This window comes from Panicum virgatum, chromosome 6N (assembly GCF_016808335.1).
Source record: "Panicum virgatum strain AP13 chromosome 6N, P.virgatum_v5, whole genome shotgun sequence".
Taxonomy (NCBI): domain Eukaryota; kingdom Viridiplantae; phylum Streptophyta; class Magnoliopsida; order Poales; family Poaceae; genus Panicum; species Panicum virgatum.
Window position 1 is genome coordinate 49,775,558 of NC_053150.1, and position 16,973 is coordinate 49,792,530.

The 16,973-nt window shown below is 43.0% G+C and overlaps 1 protein-coding gene across 1 annotated transcript; it reads left to right on the forward strand.

Moving 5' to 3' along the window:
• The first annotated feature begins 8,685 nt into the window (after window positions 1-8,685).
• LOC120680175 (MADS-box transcription factor 7-like) lies at window positions 8,686-14,535 on the forward strand. The gene is made up of 8 exons (XM_039961794.1): window positions 8,686-9,138; window positions 10,494-10,572; window positions 11,484-11,554; window positions 12,397-12,496; window positions 12,637-12,678; window positions 12,754-12,795; window positions 13,375-13,517; window positions 14,144-14,535. Exons 1-8 carry the CDS (start codon window positions 8,954-8,956, stop codon window positions 14,211-14,213), a joined length of 732 nt encoding a protein of 243 aa, XP_039817728.1. The 5' UTR covers window positions 8,686-8,953; the 3' UTR covers window positions 14,214-14,535.
• Window positions 14,536-16,973: the final 2,438 nt, after the last annotated feature.

Genomic DNA, 16,973 nt, shown 5'->3' on the forward strand with positions numbered 1-16,973 from the left:
TGAGGTTTCAAAAGTTGCTTTTGTCATTGCAAATTTTGAAACATCTAGAAGCAAGAAAATTAGGAGAGGGACGGTGCCACAGTGGTACAGGTCTGATTTTTTTGGTGAAAACATTAATCATGACCGGCGCCAACTATTTTTTTTCCTGATCTAGCAATTCTTTGTCAAATAAGAAAAGCTAGTAACCCGCTTATCTAAAAAGGGACGGGCCGTACGGCCGGCCTAAATTACGGCCGGCCGTATGTTAGCCAACCCCTTATATTATTAAGGGAGTGTTAAAAGAAGCCACCACGTTCGACGAGAGGGTCTAGAAATTCTCACGTTAATCTAAAAAAGAGAAGAATTTGCACCGTTGGATTTTATGAAGATCTAACGGTTCAATATAACTCAAGAGTCCATGTCAAATATGATTAATAAATAGCTATTTTCGGATTTAAAAAATTTTAAAAAATAGGACATGACAAAGTGTCCTTGCCGAATTTGATTAGTAAATAGCTTAATTTGGAATTTAAAAAAAAGAAAATTAAGGCTTAACCAAAGAGTCCATATTGAATACAATTACTAATTAAAAAAATTAGGACATGACAAAGAGTCCTTGCCGAATTTGATTAGTAAATAGCTTAATTTGGATTTTTTTAAAAAAAAGAAAATTAGGGCTTAACCAAAGAGTCCATATTGAATACAATTACTAAATAGGCACATTTGGAATTATAAAATTAAGGAAATTAGCATTAGCACTAGACAAAAAATTAATATTAGCTGAATAGCTAAATTAAAAACTAAAAGTATAAAAAATCTATCTATTATATTATTAAGGGAGTGTTAAACGAAGCCACCACATTCATCGAGAGGGTCTAGAAATTCCTAAGTAATCTAAAAAAAGAGAAGGATTTGCACCGTTGGATTTTATGAAGATCTAACGGTTCAAACTAACTCAAGAGTCCATATCAAATTAGATTAATAAATAGCTAATTTTGAATTTAAAAAAATTAAGAGAAACTAGGACATGACAAAGAGTCCATGCCGAATATGATTACTAAATAGCTTAATTCGGAATTAAAAAATAAGAAAATTAGGACTTAACCAAAGATACTAAATAGGCAAATTCAAAATTATAAAACTAAGAAAATTATAGCGCTCGATAAAAATGATATTAGCCGAATAGCTAAATTAAATATCTAAAGTATAAAAAAAATTGGCATCGAATATGACTAATAAATAGATAAATGCAAGAACTAGAGTACAAAAAATTATTGTTAATGTGTATAGTTATTAAAAAGCATATTAAGAAGGAAAATAGCTAAATAAATAGTATAGGTCAAATGCAATAATAAATACCCAAATTTGAGTTTCATGCCAAATAAAGTTAATAAATACTCCAATTTAATGGAGATCTACATAGTATTTGTGTATAGGATTTACACCATTCGATTTAATGAAGATCTAGCAGTCTAAATTGGCCAAAAGAGTCCATGTCTAATTTAGTGAAGATGCAATATTCTAAACTACCCAAAAGTGTTTGTCTCTAATTAAATTAAAATATAGAGGCCGCATGACATAAAAACTCACGTTACCATCTATATCTCGCATTAACCCTCCTTAAAGATGAAAAAAAATGACAGCAGCATAAGCGTGACAACGCGACCATAGTTGTATTGTGTCTGTACTATAGAAAGAGATAATTGTTTTTAAAAATCTTCAGAATGCCCTGCACTACGGCGCCACCATAGTCTTAGCCAGAGATTCCAAATCACAACTTTTCGAGTTTTAAGAACGTCCTGCACTACATGCAGCTGCATGAAGCACACTGGATTCTACTCAAAATCATTGCTGAACTCAATCAATCCATTTCTTCTAGAGCAACCAAAAGTCAAGATAGGAATGAAAAAAAAATGACAATGCGCAGAGTTTCAGATATTGCAATCTATTGCAAGACCATCATCACCTTTATGATTGTCAGTGTGGGCCGATGAATACGCAGGCCAATCAATGTGAGAGAAATATCCACCGAAGAATCAATGATTTCTCCATACAAGAACTATCATCATAAATGTTGCATATTCCTGAAGAACTTTAGTTATACAAACTAATCTGATGGTGGTCAACAAAGATTCATGATTCTCTGGGCATACAAATAGTTCCATACAAATAATAATCACTGGGATAAAAAGTAAATCATTGGAAAAAAATCAAGGACTTAGTCGTGCGAGGAATCAAATAGCATAAATAATTCTTAACTTTATTATCCCTGTCTAATCTTCTATAAGTACATGAAAAAACACTAGGCACATATCACAAATGTGATCTATACCTCTAAAGAAGTATAAAAAAGAGAATAGAAAAGGATAAAGAACCAGTAAGGTTGAATGGATAAGGAAACTAGAAAAAGGAGAATGGAAGAGGCAGGCGGGCATAAATGTTGCATATTGCTGAACACCTTCAGTTACACAAACTAATCTGATGGTGGTCAACAAAGATTCACGATTCTGTGGGCATATAAATAGTTCTATACAGGTAATAATCACTGGGATAAAAGGGTAAAGCACAGAAACCTACAAATAAATATGAATATTTATTAGCTCAATCTAAATAGATGCATGGGAAAAATCAGGGATTTAGTCATGTGAGGAATCAAATAGCATAAATAATTTTTAACATTATTATGCCAAGCTAATCTTCTATAAGTACATGAAAAAATACTAGTCACGGAACACAAATGTGATCTATACCTCTAAAGAAATATAGAGAAAGAGAAGAGAAAAGGATAAAGAAGCAGCAAGGTGAACGGGTAAGGAAAGTAGAAAAAGGAGAATAGAAAAAGAAGGTAGAGAAAATGAGGGCAAAAGTGAATTTATTGGTTTAGTCTATAACTAATATCATTAGTCACTACTATGTTATTTCATATGAAGTTATGTTATTATGAAATCATATTAGATTATGAGAAAAATATTAAATTATAGCCATGGCACGTTGGACATTTGACATCTTTTATATATTCATGAATAAAATAGGAGAAGCAGATTTACTGAACAGTTTTCAAAACAGCTCTATATCGATAAGCGAAGCCGCTCTATTAAAGAAGCTACAACCAGAGTTATTTTAGCCATAGCTACAGGCATGGAGCCCTGCTAATCTATCCCAAAGTCGATTGCCTACAATACAAAACAAATGATTCAAACAAATTTACGTTGTTGATGCTCCTATTCGCTCAGAAAAAACAAAAGCCCTGAGACACAATACTAAACAGGGAACTTCTCCATTAGATGCATCAGACGCGATACATACTAATTGATGTCAAATATACGGAGGAACAAGACAGAGAAATCAATAGAAATAGCTAGAGAAAATGGAAGATAGAGAAAAGAGTTAGAAACAACTGCAAAGATATATATGGAACTATGTATCACCGAGATGACAAAACTCAAAAGTAGGCCAATTTATGCAGTCATATGGAGTAAAAACTAATAAATTGTGCAGTAACCAAAATGAAAAATAATAATAGGTTCGGTTAAATAAAAAAATTAAAACATATATACATTAATATAGCGCACATATATAAGTGTTGCATAACATTTATTTACTAAAGTCAGCAGGAGGCCCTAACTTATTTTTTCACATAACTATTTTTTGTCTAATTCATGATCATTTTTATTTCACGTCCATGATTAGTCAGATCTAGATCCGCTAGAAGCTATTTAAGTGCTCTAACAACTACACTAGATATATTTTCACTAAATAATAATCAAAATATTGCAAGATACAAATCGAACTCCAACATCTAAGTTACAAATTATTGGCAAACATAACTAACACATACATATAAATATTTTCATAACTACTTATAAAAACTTTATATAAATACAAATATGTACAGTATGCATCCGTATTTAAGGTGACCCAAAATTAAATTTAGTCCTCAAATTAAGATTTTGCAGGTTAAAATACTAAAATATACAACTATAATATATAACAAAACAACATAAAAATCGGATATGTTCCATTAAAAGATCCCAAAGTTAGATATATACCATCGTGACCCACATATCATTGACTCATGTGAGCCTCACATGTCAGTGAGATAAAATTTGATGATTGATATGAACTCCTATGCATAAAAAGCTGTAGGTAGTATTCAACAAGACCAAACGAGAGGTAAATAAATTACCAAATACATTTCTTCTATTAATGTAAATTTTTTAAAGAATTAAATAAAAAAACTAGCTACCCGCACTATTAGCGCGGGCCACCTTGTTAGTTTGTAGGAGACTAGAGAGGTTATTACTTTACACATTGCGGGGGATGATGATGATGATGGGCTTGTAAGAATTTTTTATAGGCTAAGGCCCAAGTGAATCGGTAACGGGCCCAGTTTGGTCCGTCTGGACTGAAACTGCCAACCTTTTTTCCCTACGGGCCTGCGCCGGTGCAGCCAGCTGCTACTGTGGACCCTCTCAAAAAAGAAAAAAATTGTAGAACCCTCTTTTCTTCCTCTGGTTCTCGGGGGGCGGGGGGAGTATCTACCTGCCACCCGAGTGATTTTGGCATAAATTTAAAATCACTCTTTCTATGAAACAAAATAATTTCACACCGCCGATAACAATTGATATGATTAAAGATAACTGAGCGGCACAACTTGTGTTTTCATTTTCATTGGAAAAAAAAAGAAACAAAAAATATAATGTAGCTCAGTTGATAAGATTTCTTGTTGTGGAATGTTTCCACCTAGATTCGAGTTTTGACTCAGTACCTGTGCTCATATTTCTCAACACTATTTTCAGTTGTAAATGACATGCTTGTCGACAGGTTAGCGCGCCTTCCATTACAAAAGTCCAAACCGAAGTTGAAGCACTGCTTCAATCCGACCCATAGCTAGCGGACAGGTGTGTGTGTGGGCGAATCTACCAACAATGAACAATCTCGCGCCAAAAAAAAAAACGTGTGAAAACACAAGACCGTAGTAACACCAAGTTCCTTTTTTTTACAAGGATATAAATCGGTCATCCGGAAACTCGTCGTCAGCTCGTTTGTCTCACTTTCTGTTTAGTACCCCATTTTTGCCAAAACTTTTGCTGTTTTTCTCACTTTTATAAAATGGATCTGCAAAACTTTTGGCATTTGGGAGCGAGGAGTTCCAAAAATCGCCAAAAACATGTTGGGTGGCGAGCCAAGAGAATAACTTTTGGTATTTGGCAAAAATTTGCTCTTTTGCCATGCATCTAAACACCAAGATGTAAAGTCTGTATGCCAAAAGATTTGGTGCAAATTTTTGGCCAAAGGTTCTGGCACTCCAAATGCATCTAAACAAACAGGTCCATAAAATACATAGCAGTATATAGCAGGCGCAGCAGCAGGAACGTGATCGAATTTGTTGCACGCCAATAAAGGCTGCCTACGGGAATCCCGTCGTCTAAGCGAAAGCCCCCTGCAGCCGATCGATCTCGCTCGGCGCCAGCAGCTCCTCCGGTAGCTACTCGTATTCGTACACGCACGTATCGTAGGCGTACAGTACAGCGCGCTCTGTGCAGACGCTTTCCGCCATTCATGGCACGTAGCACGTCGTCGGTACGTGTACGGTGCACGTGTACGCGCGCACTCGTCTGCATCATCAATTGTAAGCGCTAGGAGCACAGCGGTGGGAACCCACAGGCACCGCGCTCGACCGATCTCTTAGCACAACAAAGAATGGAAATGGTAATAAAATAGAAAAATGGATATCTGAGATATCAGAGTCTGTTTTTATACGTATCCGATTCGTATTCATTCTAGAGGGTGGAAACTGGAAGAAAACAAGAAAATCGATATCCGAGATATCTAAATCCGTGCGTATGTTTGCATCCTTCAAAGCATGCTCAGCAGCAGCCGGCTGGCAATGCGTCAGAGTCACAGAGCGCTAGCTAGCTCAAGGTAGGTCAGGGGGGGACGGTCGACGCGACGAGACGACAAGGATAGAAAGGTCAGGCGGCCGCGGGTGCGTTCCGTCCACGTACGTATGATGCATGACACGCAAACTTTTTTTTCGAAAAGAAAAGATGACACACGCGGACGTCCAGTCGTCGATCGATCGATCAAATCCGTCGTGTCGGCTGACTGATTGCACCTCGGCTCATCCATGCATCAGATCGGACCGACGGAAAGCAGCGCCCTTCCTTGCGCTTGCGCCCGTCGAGGAAATTAAAAGGGTGCGCGCGCGCGCGTCGTGACGTGTGTCGTGAAGAGAAGCATGCTGAAGTGCACAGCCACGCCGGCAGAGGCGCGGAGCACGTTCGCACGAGTACCGGAGCTGCCTCGCACGGCACGAGACCAAAATTATAATGTACTCCGCCACTTTACTATTCGTTCTAAATGATAGTTTCCTTTAGATTAATTAGTGTACCTCAAGTTAAGGTGCAGATCAAGTTTATAGGGAAAAAAAACACAGTAATACATACAATAGCAAGTAGAGTAATACGAACTAATAATTCAACGATGCTAGAAATGTTAAAATGTTGATGCTTTTTTTTTCTGTATAAGTTTGATCCAAATTTCAGAATGTTTCCCTTAGGGTAAGACTAGAATGAAATTGAGGGATATAATGCGCTAAATAAGCTCATTTACTATACTCTTTATCTTTGCTCAGAGTTGCTTTCTCTTGTAGACGCGGATTCAGCGGTGGGTCGTTTGGGGAAGCTCGAGCACCTCCTAGCTCTGGAAATCCCATGGAGCTCCTTCTAAGCCTTCCCTACAAATTTGAGAAGAAAGAAACAGGGAAGAGCAGGCGAGAGGATGAAGAACAACATAAGAGCCCCTCCTAGAGCTCAATTCTACCTCCACCACTGCTCTCATGTGCTACGTACAGGCCCCTGCAGGTACATGCATTCGTATACGTACGCTAAGCACAGTAAAATGACAGACCTTTTCTGTGCCGTGAACGACGCACCGGTAGCAGTTCGATCCTGTACGTGCCAGATCGATACCTGACCGACTCGATTTCCTGCAAAGGCGACGGAGGCCCCGTTTGTGCCTTCCCCTTTAGACACATGTATGGAACACTAAATGTAGTTAAATAACAAAACTAATTGCACAGTTTGGATGTACACGACGATACGAATTTTTTGAGCCTAATTAGTGCATGATTAGCCATAAGTGCTACAGTAACCCCACATGTGCTAATGATGTGGTCAAATGCCTCAAAAGATTCGTCTCGCGGTTTCCAGGTGAGTTCTGAAATTAGTTTTTTAATTAGTGTCCGAAAAGTCTTCCCGACGTCTGGTCAAACTGTTGATGTGACACCCAAAAAATTTTGGTTTGGGAACTAAACGGCCCCTTAGATCCCCCAAAAACTCCCACAAAAACCAAACTTTCTATCACATCGAAACATTAAATGTAGCAAATGACCCATGCATGGAGTACTAAATGTAGGTAAATAAAAAAAACTAATTGCATAGTTTTGATGTACATTGCGAGACGAATCTTTTGAGCCTAGTTATGTCATGGTAGGACAATATCTACCACAAACAAACGAAAAGTGTTACAGTGTGCTACAGTATTTTTCGTGTCTCTACAGTATTTTCCAAGGGAACTAAACACAGCAGGAGTTCAAAAGCTGAACCCCAAGAATCTCGTTCGCTTTTCTTTTTGAAATAAAATCGATCTCGTGCGCTTCACCCGCTATCTGCTCGTCCTGCGCGACAGGGCTGCGTGCGTACGCCCAAGTACAGGCACCCTGATGTGCAGCATGTGTGCTCTGTCTGTACCCGTACGTACGCTGCCAATGCAATTTCTCTCGAGCGGACGGTTCCAACTCGCAACGCGCCAACACGCACTCCTCACCCCACGTTCTGCTCACCCGATCGGCCGGAGGCGGGGACGGCGCGCGCGCGGGCGACGACCGTGGCGGTCGCCGGCCGGCGGATAATCGGCCGTCGCCGACCGGCGGCAGGCCCGGCGCGGCAGGCGGATCGAACAGTGGTGCCCGAGCATGCGCGCCCATGCATGCCACGGCGAGAATTAGTAGATCGGTCGGTCGCCGCTCCGCCCGGACCCCGGCCGGCCGGCGCCCCAGATCGGCTGCGAGCGGTGGGGGCAGGCGTGGTCGTCGCATCGCATCGTCGGCTTGCCTCGATCTCCCTCCCCCGGCCATTGATGCCCCGGCCGGCGGATCGGATGGCCGCGCGCGCACGGCACGGGGACCACGCGCGGCCGAACAGACCGATGGCATGGCAAGCGGAAGCGGCTGCGAAGCCCGGGGGGAGGGGGATTACGCCGATGGCTTGCTGCTGCAAGCAATGCTAGGTGGTCTGGACAGCGACCCGGCCGGCCCGGCTGCCGGGAGGAGGCGAGGACGCGCCCGCCGGGCACCTCGCTGGTGCGCGCGCGCGCGCGGCTACGCTTACGCTGCGAGTGGACGGCCACGGACATTAAAGCGGGGCATGTGATCGCCCGCTCGAGCACCGCGTGTGCGGAGCTGGTTGGCTGGCTGGCTCGCTCGCCGGCGGGGCCCGCCGAGATAAAAGCCGGTGGCAGGCAGGGGCCGACGGCGACGTACACGACGCGGCGGGGCCTACGGGCGGAGTGGAGTGAGTGGTGTGGTGGCGACTCCCATCCCCTAGCTTTCCGCAAACGCGCTACGCTGCTGGGGGCCTAGGGTTTCGCCCCCTACGGATGCTTTGCCGGAAACGGCAACCTGACGCCGCACCCTTGCGCCCACCGGCTACTTCCCTGAGCTGCGCCTCATCCCACCACCACCACCTCCACCGCTAGACTCTGGCTGGTGGCTGCTAGCCCCGTGCCGCCACTTTCCCCTCGTCATTTAATCCCCGCTCCGATCCGTCTCAGTCTCACCTCCGCTCCGCTCAAGCTCCCCGGCTCTCGAGTATCTCTCGCTTTGCTTTGCTGCTGCTGCGGTGAGGCGGTCGATCTGGCGGCGGCGGGGGCGGAGGGCTCGGGGGCCGTGGGGAAGGCGGGGGCGCCGGCCATGGGGCGGGGCCGGGTGGAGCTGAAGCGGATCGAGAACAAGATCAACCGCCAGGTCACCTTCGCCAAGCGCCGCAACGGCCTGCTCAAGAAGGCGTACGAGCTCTCCGTGCTCTGCGACGCCGAGGTCGCGCTCATCATCTTCTCCAACCGCGGCAAGCTCTACGAGTTCTGCAGCACGCAGAGGTATACACACGCGCACATGTTGGCAGGTTGGGCCGTTGGGGTACGGTGGCAAGTCTCGGCGGATCTCGCCAGATCTGCCCATGGAACGCATGCTGCTGTGTCGAGCATCGCGTGCAGCTTCTGCTGGCAGCTTAACCGAGCTGCGCGCGTTCGATTTTGAGCTGCCGGCAGTGGGATTTCGCGGTGGTGAGAGGTTAGCGTGCAGAGATGTATCATATCGATCGTCGCACGGACGCTTAGAGCTGGGTGGGTCTTTCATGCCTTCTGGACACAGGATCCGCCTTAAGGCCTCATGCCTGGGTTTAGGGTTTTCTTTTCTGGCCCCTTTCCTAGCTAGATAGGGGGTGGGGGGTAGCGGACAGGGGCTGGCCCCCCGGTCCCCAAATTTACATTAGAAATTTAAATTTTAATTAAATCTTTATATAAATTTGTATAGTTAGCTCCCTTAATAATGAAAAAATCAACTTCCTAGCTCCGCCCCTGGCTAGATAGATCTTACTTACTGTCTCGCCTTGGGAACGTATAATATATTTTGATCCAGCGGTCTTTCAAGTGCTTGTAGGCAGCTGTGGCTGTAGGCTCAAATTCAAGATCCAGACATGGTTTCTGTGGTACAATCATGGGATATATATAGCCGTAAATCTAAGGTAGCTCAACTACAAGAATTTCCTGGGGATCCGGTTTTCGTCCTTATTGTTTCTTTATTTTCATATGATGGCCTGATGTAATTACCCAAACTTCAAATTATCATAGTCGTTTAACAGACAGAAAATAGACATACAGACTCTTAGAGAGAAGCATAACAAATCGATCGAGCTGATCTATGAGCTAATAAGGTGTTTTGAAAATTTTGCCATCCCTGTAAAATATGATTGTCACATGATTTAGCATCCTAGCTCCCCTTTGGTTACTCAAGGATCCCACATGTCAGTGACATAAGTTAAGTTATGGACACTCTAAGAGAGTGGTAGAAAGTCAAGGTTCGTTTATGAGTTGAAGAAAACTTGCCCAGACACAAAAGAAGTTACCTATATATGCTTGTCATGAAAAAAAATCTTACTCTCATGACATTAGGGCATTATGCCATGTCAGCTCTTTATTTTAGCTTATGTTAACTATGAAATGATCAGTTTAGCACTTCCAACCGAACTATGGCTTCCCTAATTATGAATTGCAGCAATTTTTAATTTAAAAAATTATGCTACACATTCACATATTGCTACAAAACTTTAGATCAGATTCAACAGAATATTTTTTGCCTTATTCTTGTGCGTTTGCACACACTCTTTTGATGGCATGGTTGATTTTTAAATTGTATGAATTAATTATATGTATAATTTCTCATTCCCTTTCAGCATGCCAAAGACACTTGAAAAGTATCAGAAGTGCAGTTATGCAGGGCCTGAAACAGCACTGCAAAATAGAGAGAGTGAGGTAAAGTCGTACTTTCTCTAAGTTTAATTAGTTCAGACTAATGTGCAGAAGTTTGTATTCATTTGAGCACAATTTTAATATATACTCATTTATGTACCAGCCTATAGAAAGAAACTTCGGAAGTTATGACACTATTGCTTTGCTTCAAAGAAGTAACGACATTTTGCAATCTAATGGCTTAGATTTTTCATATTTGAAGGATCACACCTGACAACACACCTATTATGCATGTATAGATTCAAAAGAGGCACCTGTCAAAGGCTATTTTAGAGGATAGTATTAACGTCAAGCAAAATGCAAAAACTCATAAACTTCTTCTCAATAATATATAGGAGTGTGGAAATACAGATGTCGAGTTTCTCCTGATTATTCACTGTGTACATTTCCGAATTGAACAACCCTGATTCTGTTTCGGTTTTGTAATAAATAGACTCGTGACAATACCATTTAATGACTCAGAAATACAATTATGATTGAGCACTTAAGCAGATTCATTCTCTCGTACGAAAAAAATTTGAGCGCATTTCATGTCGCATATCAAATGTATATGAGTGGTAGCAAAAAAGTCTCGTCTATATGTGCACAGTTCTTGACTTGACTTGTATTCTGCAGCCACAAACTCTCGCTGGTCCTATGGCCTTAAGGTTCAGAACTACATATTCTAACTAACATCCTGTATTGCATCCTAAAGAAATATGGCAATTAAGCGGGGTATACTATCAGAGTGATAGTGCCTTGATAGAATATGCAATCTAGACAATCCTATCCCCTCTTCAATTATTCAGTACAATAATTTTCCATTGAAAAACATAAAGCATGCGCTGTATAACGTGTATATCTGTCTTTTCACAATACATCATGTTGAACAATTCATTCAGCTTATGATATTTTTTCATTACTTTTTCATTCAGCAATTGAAAAGCAGCCGTAATGAGTACCTCAAATTGAAGGCACGCGTTGAAAACTTACAGCGAACTCAAAGGTTAGATCTCTTTTTATAAGTTCATGTAATTCGTCTTTTTGTAAATAGATAATTAAAAAGAGCAATTTCTTTTGAAAATATGCTTTGATATGGGAAAACATACGTGAAAGGATCACATCCAGCAAATTAAACTTGCTTGTCTGTGATTAGGGGTGTCAATTAGTGACCCTCAGGTGCACCTCCAACCCTCTTTAATTCAAAATTTTGTACTACTTCTGCAAAATCAGATCTCATTTTGGAAAATTAGTACAAAATTTTGAACTAAAGAGGATTGGAGAGGTGCATCTAAGGGTTACCAATTTGCACATCTATCTGTGGTTATTAAACTTTTATCAGAAACCTTTTTTTGAGAGCATGTTTTATTTGTTCATCTCGATAAGCAAGTTGATGAAACAAAATAGTAAGTTTCAAATGTTTCTAAAGTTCAGGGTTAAAACACTTAAATATTTTGCCAATATTGCTATCCTCCCCAATAAAATATTATTATATTTCTCTAAAATCTTCATTTTGTGGACCATATTTGTTAGCCATATGGAACACAGCAAATGCAATTGGTTAGATTCCGAAACTAATTACCATGAAGGCAAGTGATCTATAAGTAGAACCATTAAATGTTCATCTAGTCCATGCATATCATCTACTACTGGAGCAACAAGAATGGAATTGTAATTAGCTGGAATGAAAATGAAAATTTCAAGTATTGTCTGCTAGCAAGTCAAGTTTGCAGCTCTCTATAGAGATACAAAAATTATCGATTTTAGTTCAATGCATTTCTGCAAATGATATACGGTTCCACATTTTCATATCCATTTAAAAGTCTGCATCTTTTTGAACAATCATAGGAATTTGCTCGGCGAAGATCTTGATACATTAGACATAAAGGAGCTGGAGCACCTCGAGAAGCAACTTGATTCATCCTTGAAGCACATAAGATCAACAAGGGTACTAAAAATTCTCAAAATATCAACAACTGTATATTTTGTGAACTATGTGGCACCAGACACTCTTAAATGGTATCTCAGCTAGGCGCCTAGGTCTACCTCCATGTATCAAATATTCTGACCATTATGTCCCTCTTGTAGACACAGCACATGGTCGATCAGCTGACAGAACTTCAGAGAAGGGTACGCTCTCAAAATTTACCAAAATAGATTTGCCTTCCCGCAACCAGTGAATAACTTGAATCCTTCAATTTGCAGGAAAAAATGTTTTCTGAATCCAATAAATGTCTTCGCAGAAAAGTAAGTCGAAGAACTTGACTATTGCCGTTCCATTTGAAAACTGCATTCATAGATGAACTTGATCAGATGGTTAATTAGGTTTCAATGCTCAGTCCCTAGAAAGGATCAGAATAACAATAGAATTCAGGGCTATGCAATATTTTATCTTTTCTCTGTGTAGGTTTTATTGGGGAATATAGAATTTAAGATTACAAGGTATTATTAGAAATTTTCATTTTCTTTGACTGAATGCTTTCATACACTCTCATTTCTTTTGGTACATGCTGTCTAATGTATATTATTTCTGTTGCAAATCTTAGATTCTGTGGCGTGCAATCATGCATATTTGCAATACGATGCTAAAATACCAGTGTAATATTTTGGAACTATTGATCATACTTTCCTTATTCAGGAAAAGGAACTATTAATTGGTCGAAGAAATAACCTATTCAGTTACTTAAGGCTCCCTTATAAAAAAAACTAAACTTCTCGGAGCTTGAATAATGGAGATACACATTATCCATCTTTACATGATAATAATCATGTATAGGCTTTAAGAAGTAAGGATGCTGACCATTATACTTGTTCTGAGATGTGCAGCTGGAGGAGAGCGACCAGGTTATCTGGCAGCAAGCGTGGGAGAACGGGGAGCCACAACCAGAAGTGCAGCATCAGCTGCATGGCGGCAATGGATTCTTCCATCCCCTCGACGCTGCTCGTGGTGAACCCACCCTTCAGATAGGGTAAGTTCTTCCTACCTTCAAATCATCTCGTCCTACTCCAAATCTCTCGGAGATTTCCCAATCTTGGCTATCTTCTTCTTTTATCTTAATACGAAACGGTAGCTCATCACATACCTGATTTGTTTAAAAAAAATACAAGGATCTAAACTTTGTGCAATATTTAATGATGCCCTAGTTTTGGATAGATGCATATATGCCCACAGAAAGCACACGTCGTTTTAATCCCACACAAATGATGATCAAATAATAAATGACGTTTTTTAGTTATTTTCATAATCCAGTTTTACCCCTGCTCGTTTTTCCTACATACAGGATCGTCACCCTTCAAAAAAAAAACATACAGGATCGTCAAAAGGACACCTTGTCCAGTTATTTTTCCTGGTGGCAAAGAAAGAGCATGGTTTATCTGTCACACGACCGTGTATACTTAGCCAACGAAATCATATGACATGTCATCCAATAGCTAGAGAATTGACTCTCTTTTTATGTTCTTTAACTTGGCCCAGCTAGATACATAATCGCTAAAACCTCAAATAGAAAACTTGCGTAATGTAGCACTAATTAAGATGTCGCCAATTTGCTCTTGGAATGAAATTGAAGTTGATCCTCCCATTGTACTACTGCAGGTACCCTTCTGAGGCACAGCTGCCTAGCTCATGCATGACCACCTTATTCCTACCCCCATGGCTGCCATGAGATCACACTACTGTGTGATTCTGAAATAATAAAGATGCGGCAGAGCCGCCCATCGCGCGCGCTGCCGTATGTTGTGCGACGAGTGATGGATTCGACTTTAAGATTCGTGCGTGGCTTGTATGTGTGTAACATTTGTGATGAGCTTGTTGGAAATTATCCATTTGATTTTCGAATAATGCATAAGATCGTGACTGCTTTGCCCCTCCAATGTAATGTTGTAGCGTGTCTGCGTGTGTGTGTGTGAATGTCGTGGGCTTGTAGCTGCACTATATTTATTTATGTTGCAATCGTGACGACCTTTTGTCTAAGTAGCCAATGTTTAAGGAAATTGGATGCACTGTAGCTACTCCATTGTATTGTGATGCTTGTCATGTTGTTGAAAAGTCATCCTGTGTTTGGAAACTTGGTACTCCCTCCGTCCTATTATATAAGCATTTTGAAGCTTTCAAATGCCAAAATAGCAGGGATGGAGAAAGACGCATGTGCCCTTGCTTTTGTCAGTACACAGGTCCTGGAGGAGACAGTGACCACGGCGTGGTGGATGGGGATTGGCGCAGTAAAAGGATGTGGGGTCCACTGGAGTCTAGGAATGCTTATATTTATGCACAAAGTTTGAATGCTTGGAATGCTTATATAAAGGGACTGAGGGAGTAGAAAGTAATACTGCATGGAAAGCGATAACATTCTTGCATGTGCTTATAAAAAATGATAATCTGTAGTAGTACTGAATCTATTAATCGAAATCTCATTCTCTATATGCTCTTTTTTTTTTGAGGAGGCTCTATATGCTCTATTGTGTTGATTGCCGGCGCCGCCCGTCCGTGTTGGCGCCAACAGCCCATAAACCTTCGGTGTGTCTGTGGGCTTGGTCCGGGGAGAATTTTCTTGGGCCCTCCCGATGTTGGTGGGTGGGACATAGGATAGGACGACGGACGGGCCGAGCCGCAGTAGAGGCGTGGATGGCAGCCCAGCACCGGAGCGAGCGGCCGCCGCCAAAATCCACCACCGGAGGCCGCCGGAGCCGAGGAGCCGTCCTCCTCCTCCTCCCCCTCCTAGGCCACCACCGAAGCCGAGACGAGGGAGGAGGCCACGCCATGCCAAGCCTACGCTATTGCGCTTCCGTCGAGCATGCTCTCTGCCCGCCAACGGTGCCGCACCGCACTGCTCTAGTGCTCTTCCGCGGTCTCGAGAGACCGCGAGCCTTCTGGGCTGCGCACTTCTGTCTGAAAGGCTTCCCAGCGCACATGACTCGAGGCATGCGATGCAGTAGGCACTAGAATTGATGGCATGACAATGGCTCTGTTTGGAACTTTGGATCTCTTCTAGAGATTCCAGAGACCAGAAGGCTACTTCTACGCTTCGCATGCAGGGCTAAATGAAATATATTTGCAAAAAAAATTTAATGATGAGTTTAACTTTTGGGATCGAGCCTAATAATAATAATTAATTGATGATTGACTATAGTGATGCTATAGTAATCATTCTCAAATCACGCGGTCAAAAATCTCATTAAATTCGTCAGGCTTTCTAGCATAGGATTCTTAAGTTAGTTTTATAAATTTTTTTATTTAATACTTCTAATTAGTGGTCAAAGCAGTGAACAACGTCTTCTCTAGAGATTCTAGAAGCTAACCAAACAAGGCAAATAAAACCTTCCCAGCACTGATTTTTGCTGGTGGAAAAGCTAGTTGATTTTAACTAATTTCGAATGACTCAATAGTATTATATGAGAGAGAATAAATCAGAATAAATCGAAACTCGGGTCCGACCTTATCGTGAAGTCATGCCACGGTGTCACAACCGAACTATATTAGGCTATCCGCACTCGTGATACTCTAAATCAATCCTTTAAAAAGAATATTCTGTCCTAGTCATCAATATGCTCTCCTCTACATTCAGTTTTTCCGCACTCACTTATACTCTATATCTATCCTCTATACCAACTACCAACTACGGTCCCACATGTCATACTCCATTCCATGTTTTCACTCTCTCTCTTCCTTTTCACTCTCTCCCCACCCATCCAGGTCCAGCCATCCTCTCCCTGCTCGGCCTCCCCATCTCCCTGACTCCCTCTCGTTTCCTCGCCGCGGACGGTAGGCCGAGCTCCGTCCTCGAGCTCCACCTGCTCGGCCGCCTCTGCCACCTCCTCCTACCCTCCTCACCTTCCTCGTGGCGGTGACCGGCTGGCCGGAGAGCTGCGCTCGCCGCGGGTCGACGGAGGCCCGCAAGGGGGCACGGCGGAGGACCGCAAGGGGCGGACGCGGCGTCCAGCTCCGACGGCCTCCTCGGCCCTCCTTGGCCGGCACCGTGCCTCCTCGCGGCCTCCGCGTTCGCAGGCCGCACGTGGCGGGACGGCGCAACGAGACGCGCGGCGGCGGCGTGCACGTGGGACAGCGGCGGCGCGCGCGTGTGGCGGCGGCGCGCGCGCGGGACGGCTGCCGCCAGATTTGCGCGCGGCGGCGCATCGACGCGCATCGCCGAGGAACCTTCCTCGCGGCGGCGGCGGCAGCGGTCGGCGCGGGCGGAGACGCAAGGAGGCGCGGCGGAGGCCCGCAAGGGGCGGACGCGGCGGCCATCTGCGGAGGCCCGCAGTGAGCTCCGCCGGCCTCCTCGGCCCTCCTTGCAGCTCACCCGCCCTCCCCTAGTCCCTACTCCCTCCGCCTTCCAGCTCTGCCATCAGCTCGCCCGCTCTCCTCGGCGCGGCCTGCGAACCCGCGGCCGCGCGGCCCGCGCGGCGGACGGCTTGGCGGGGACGGG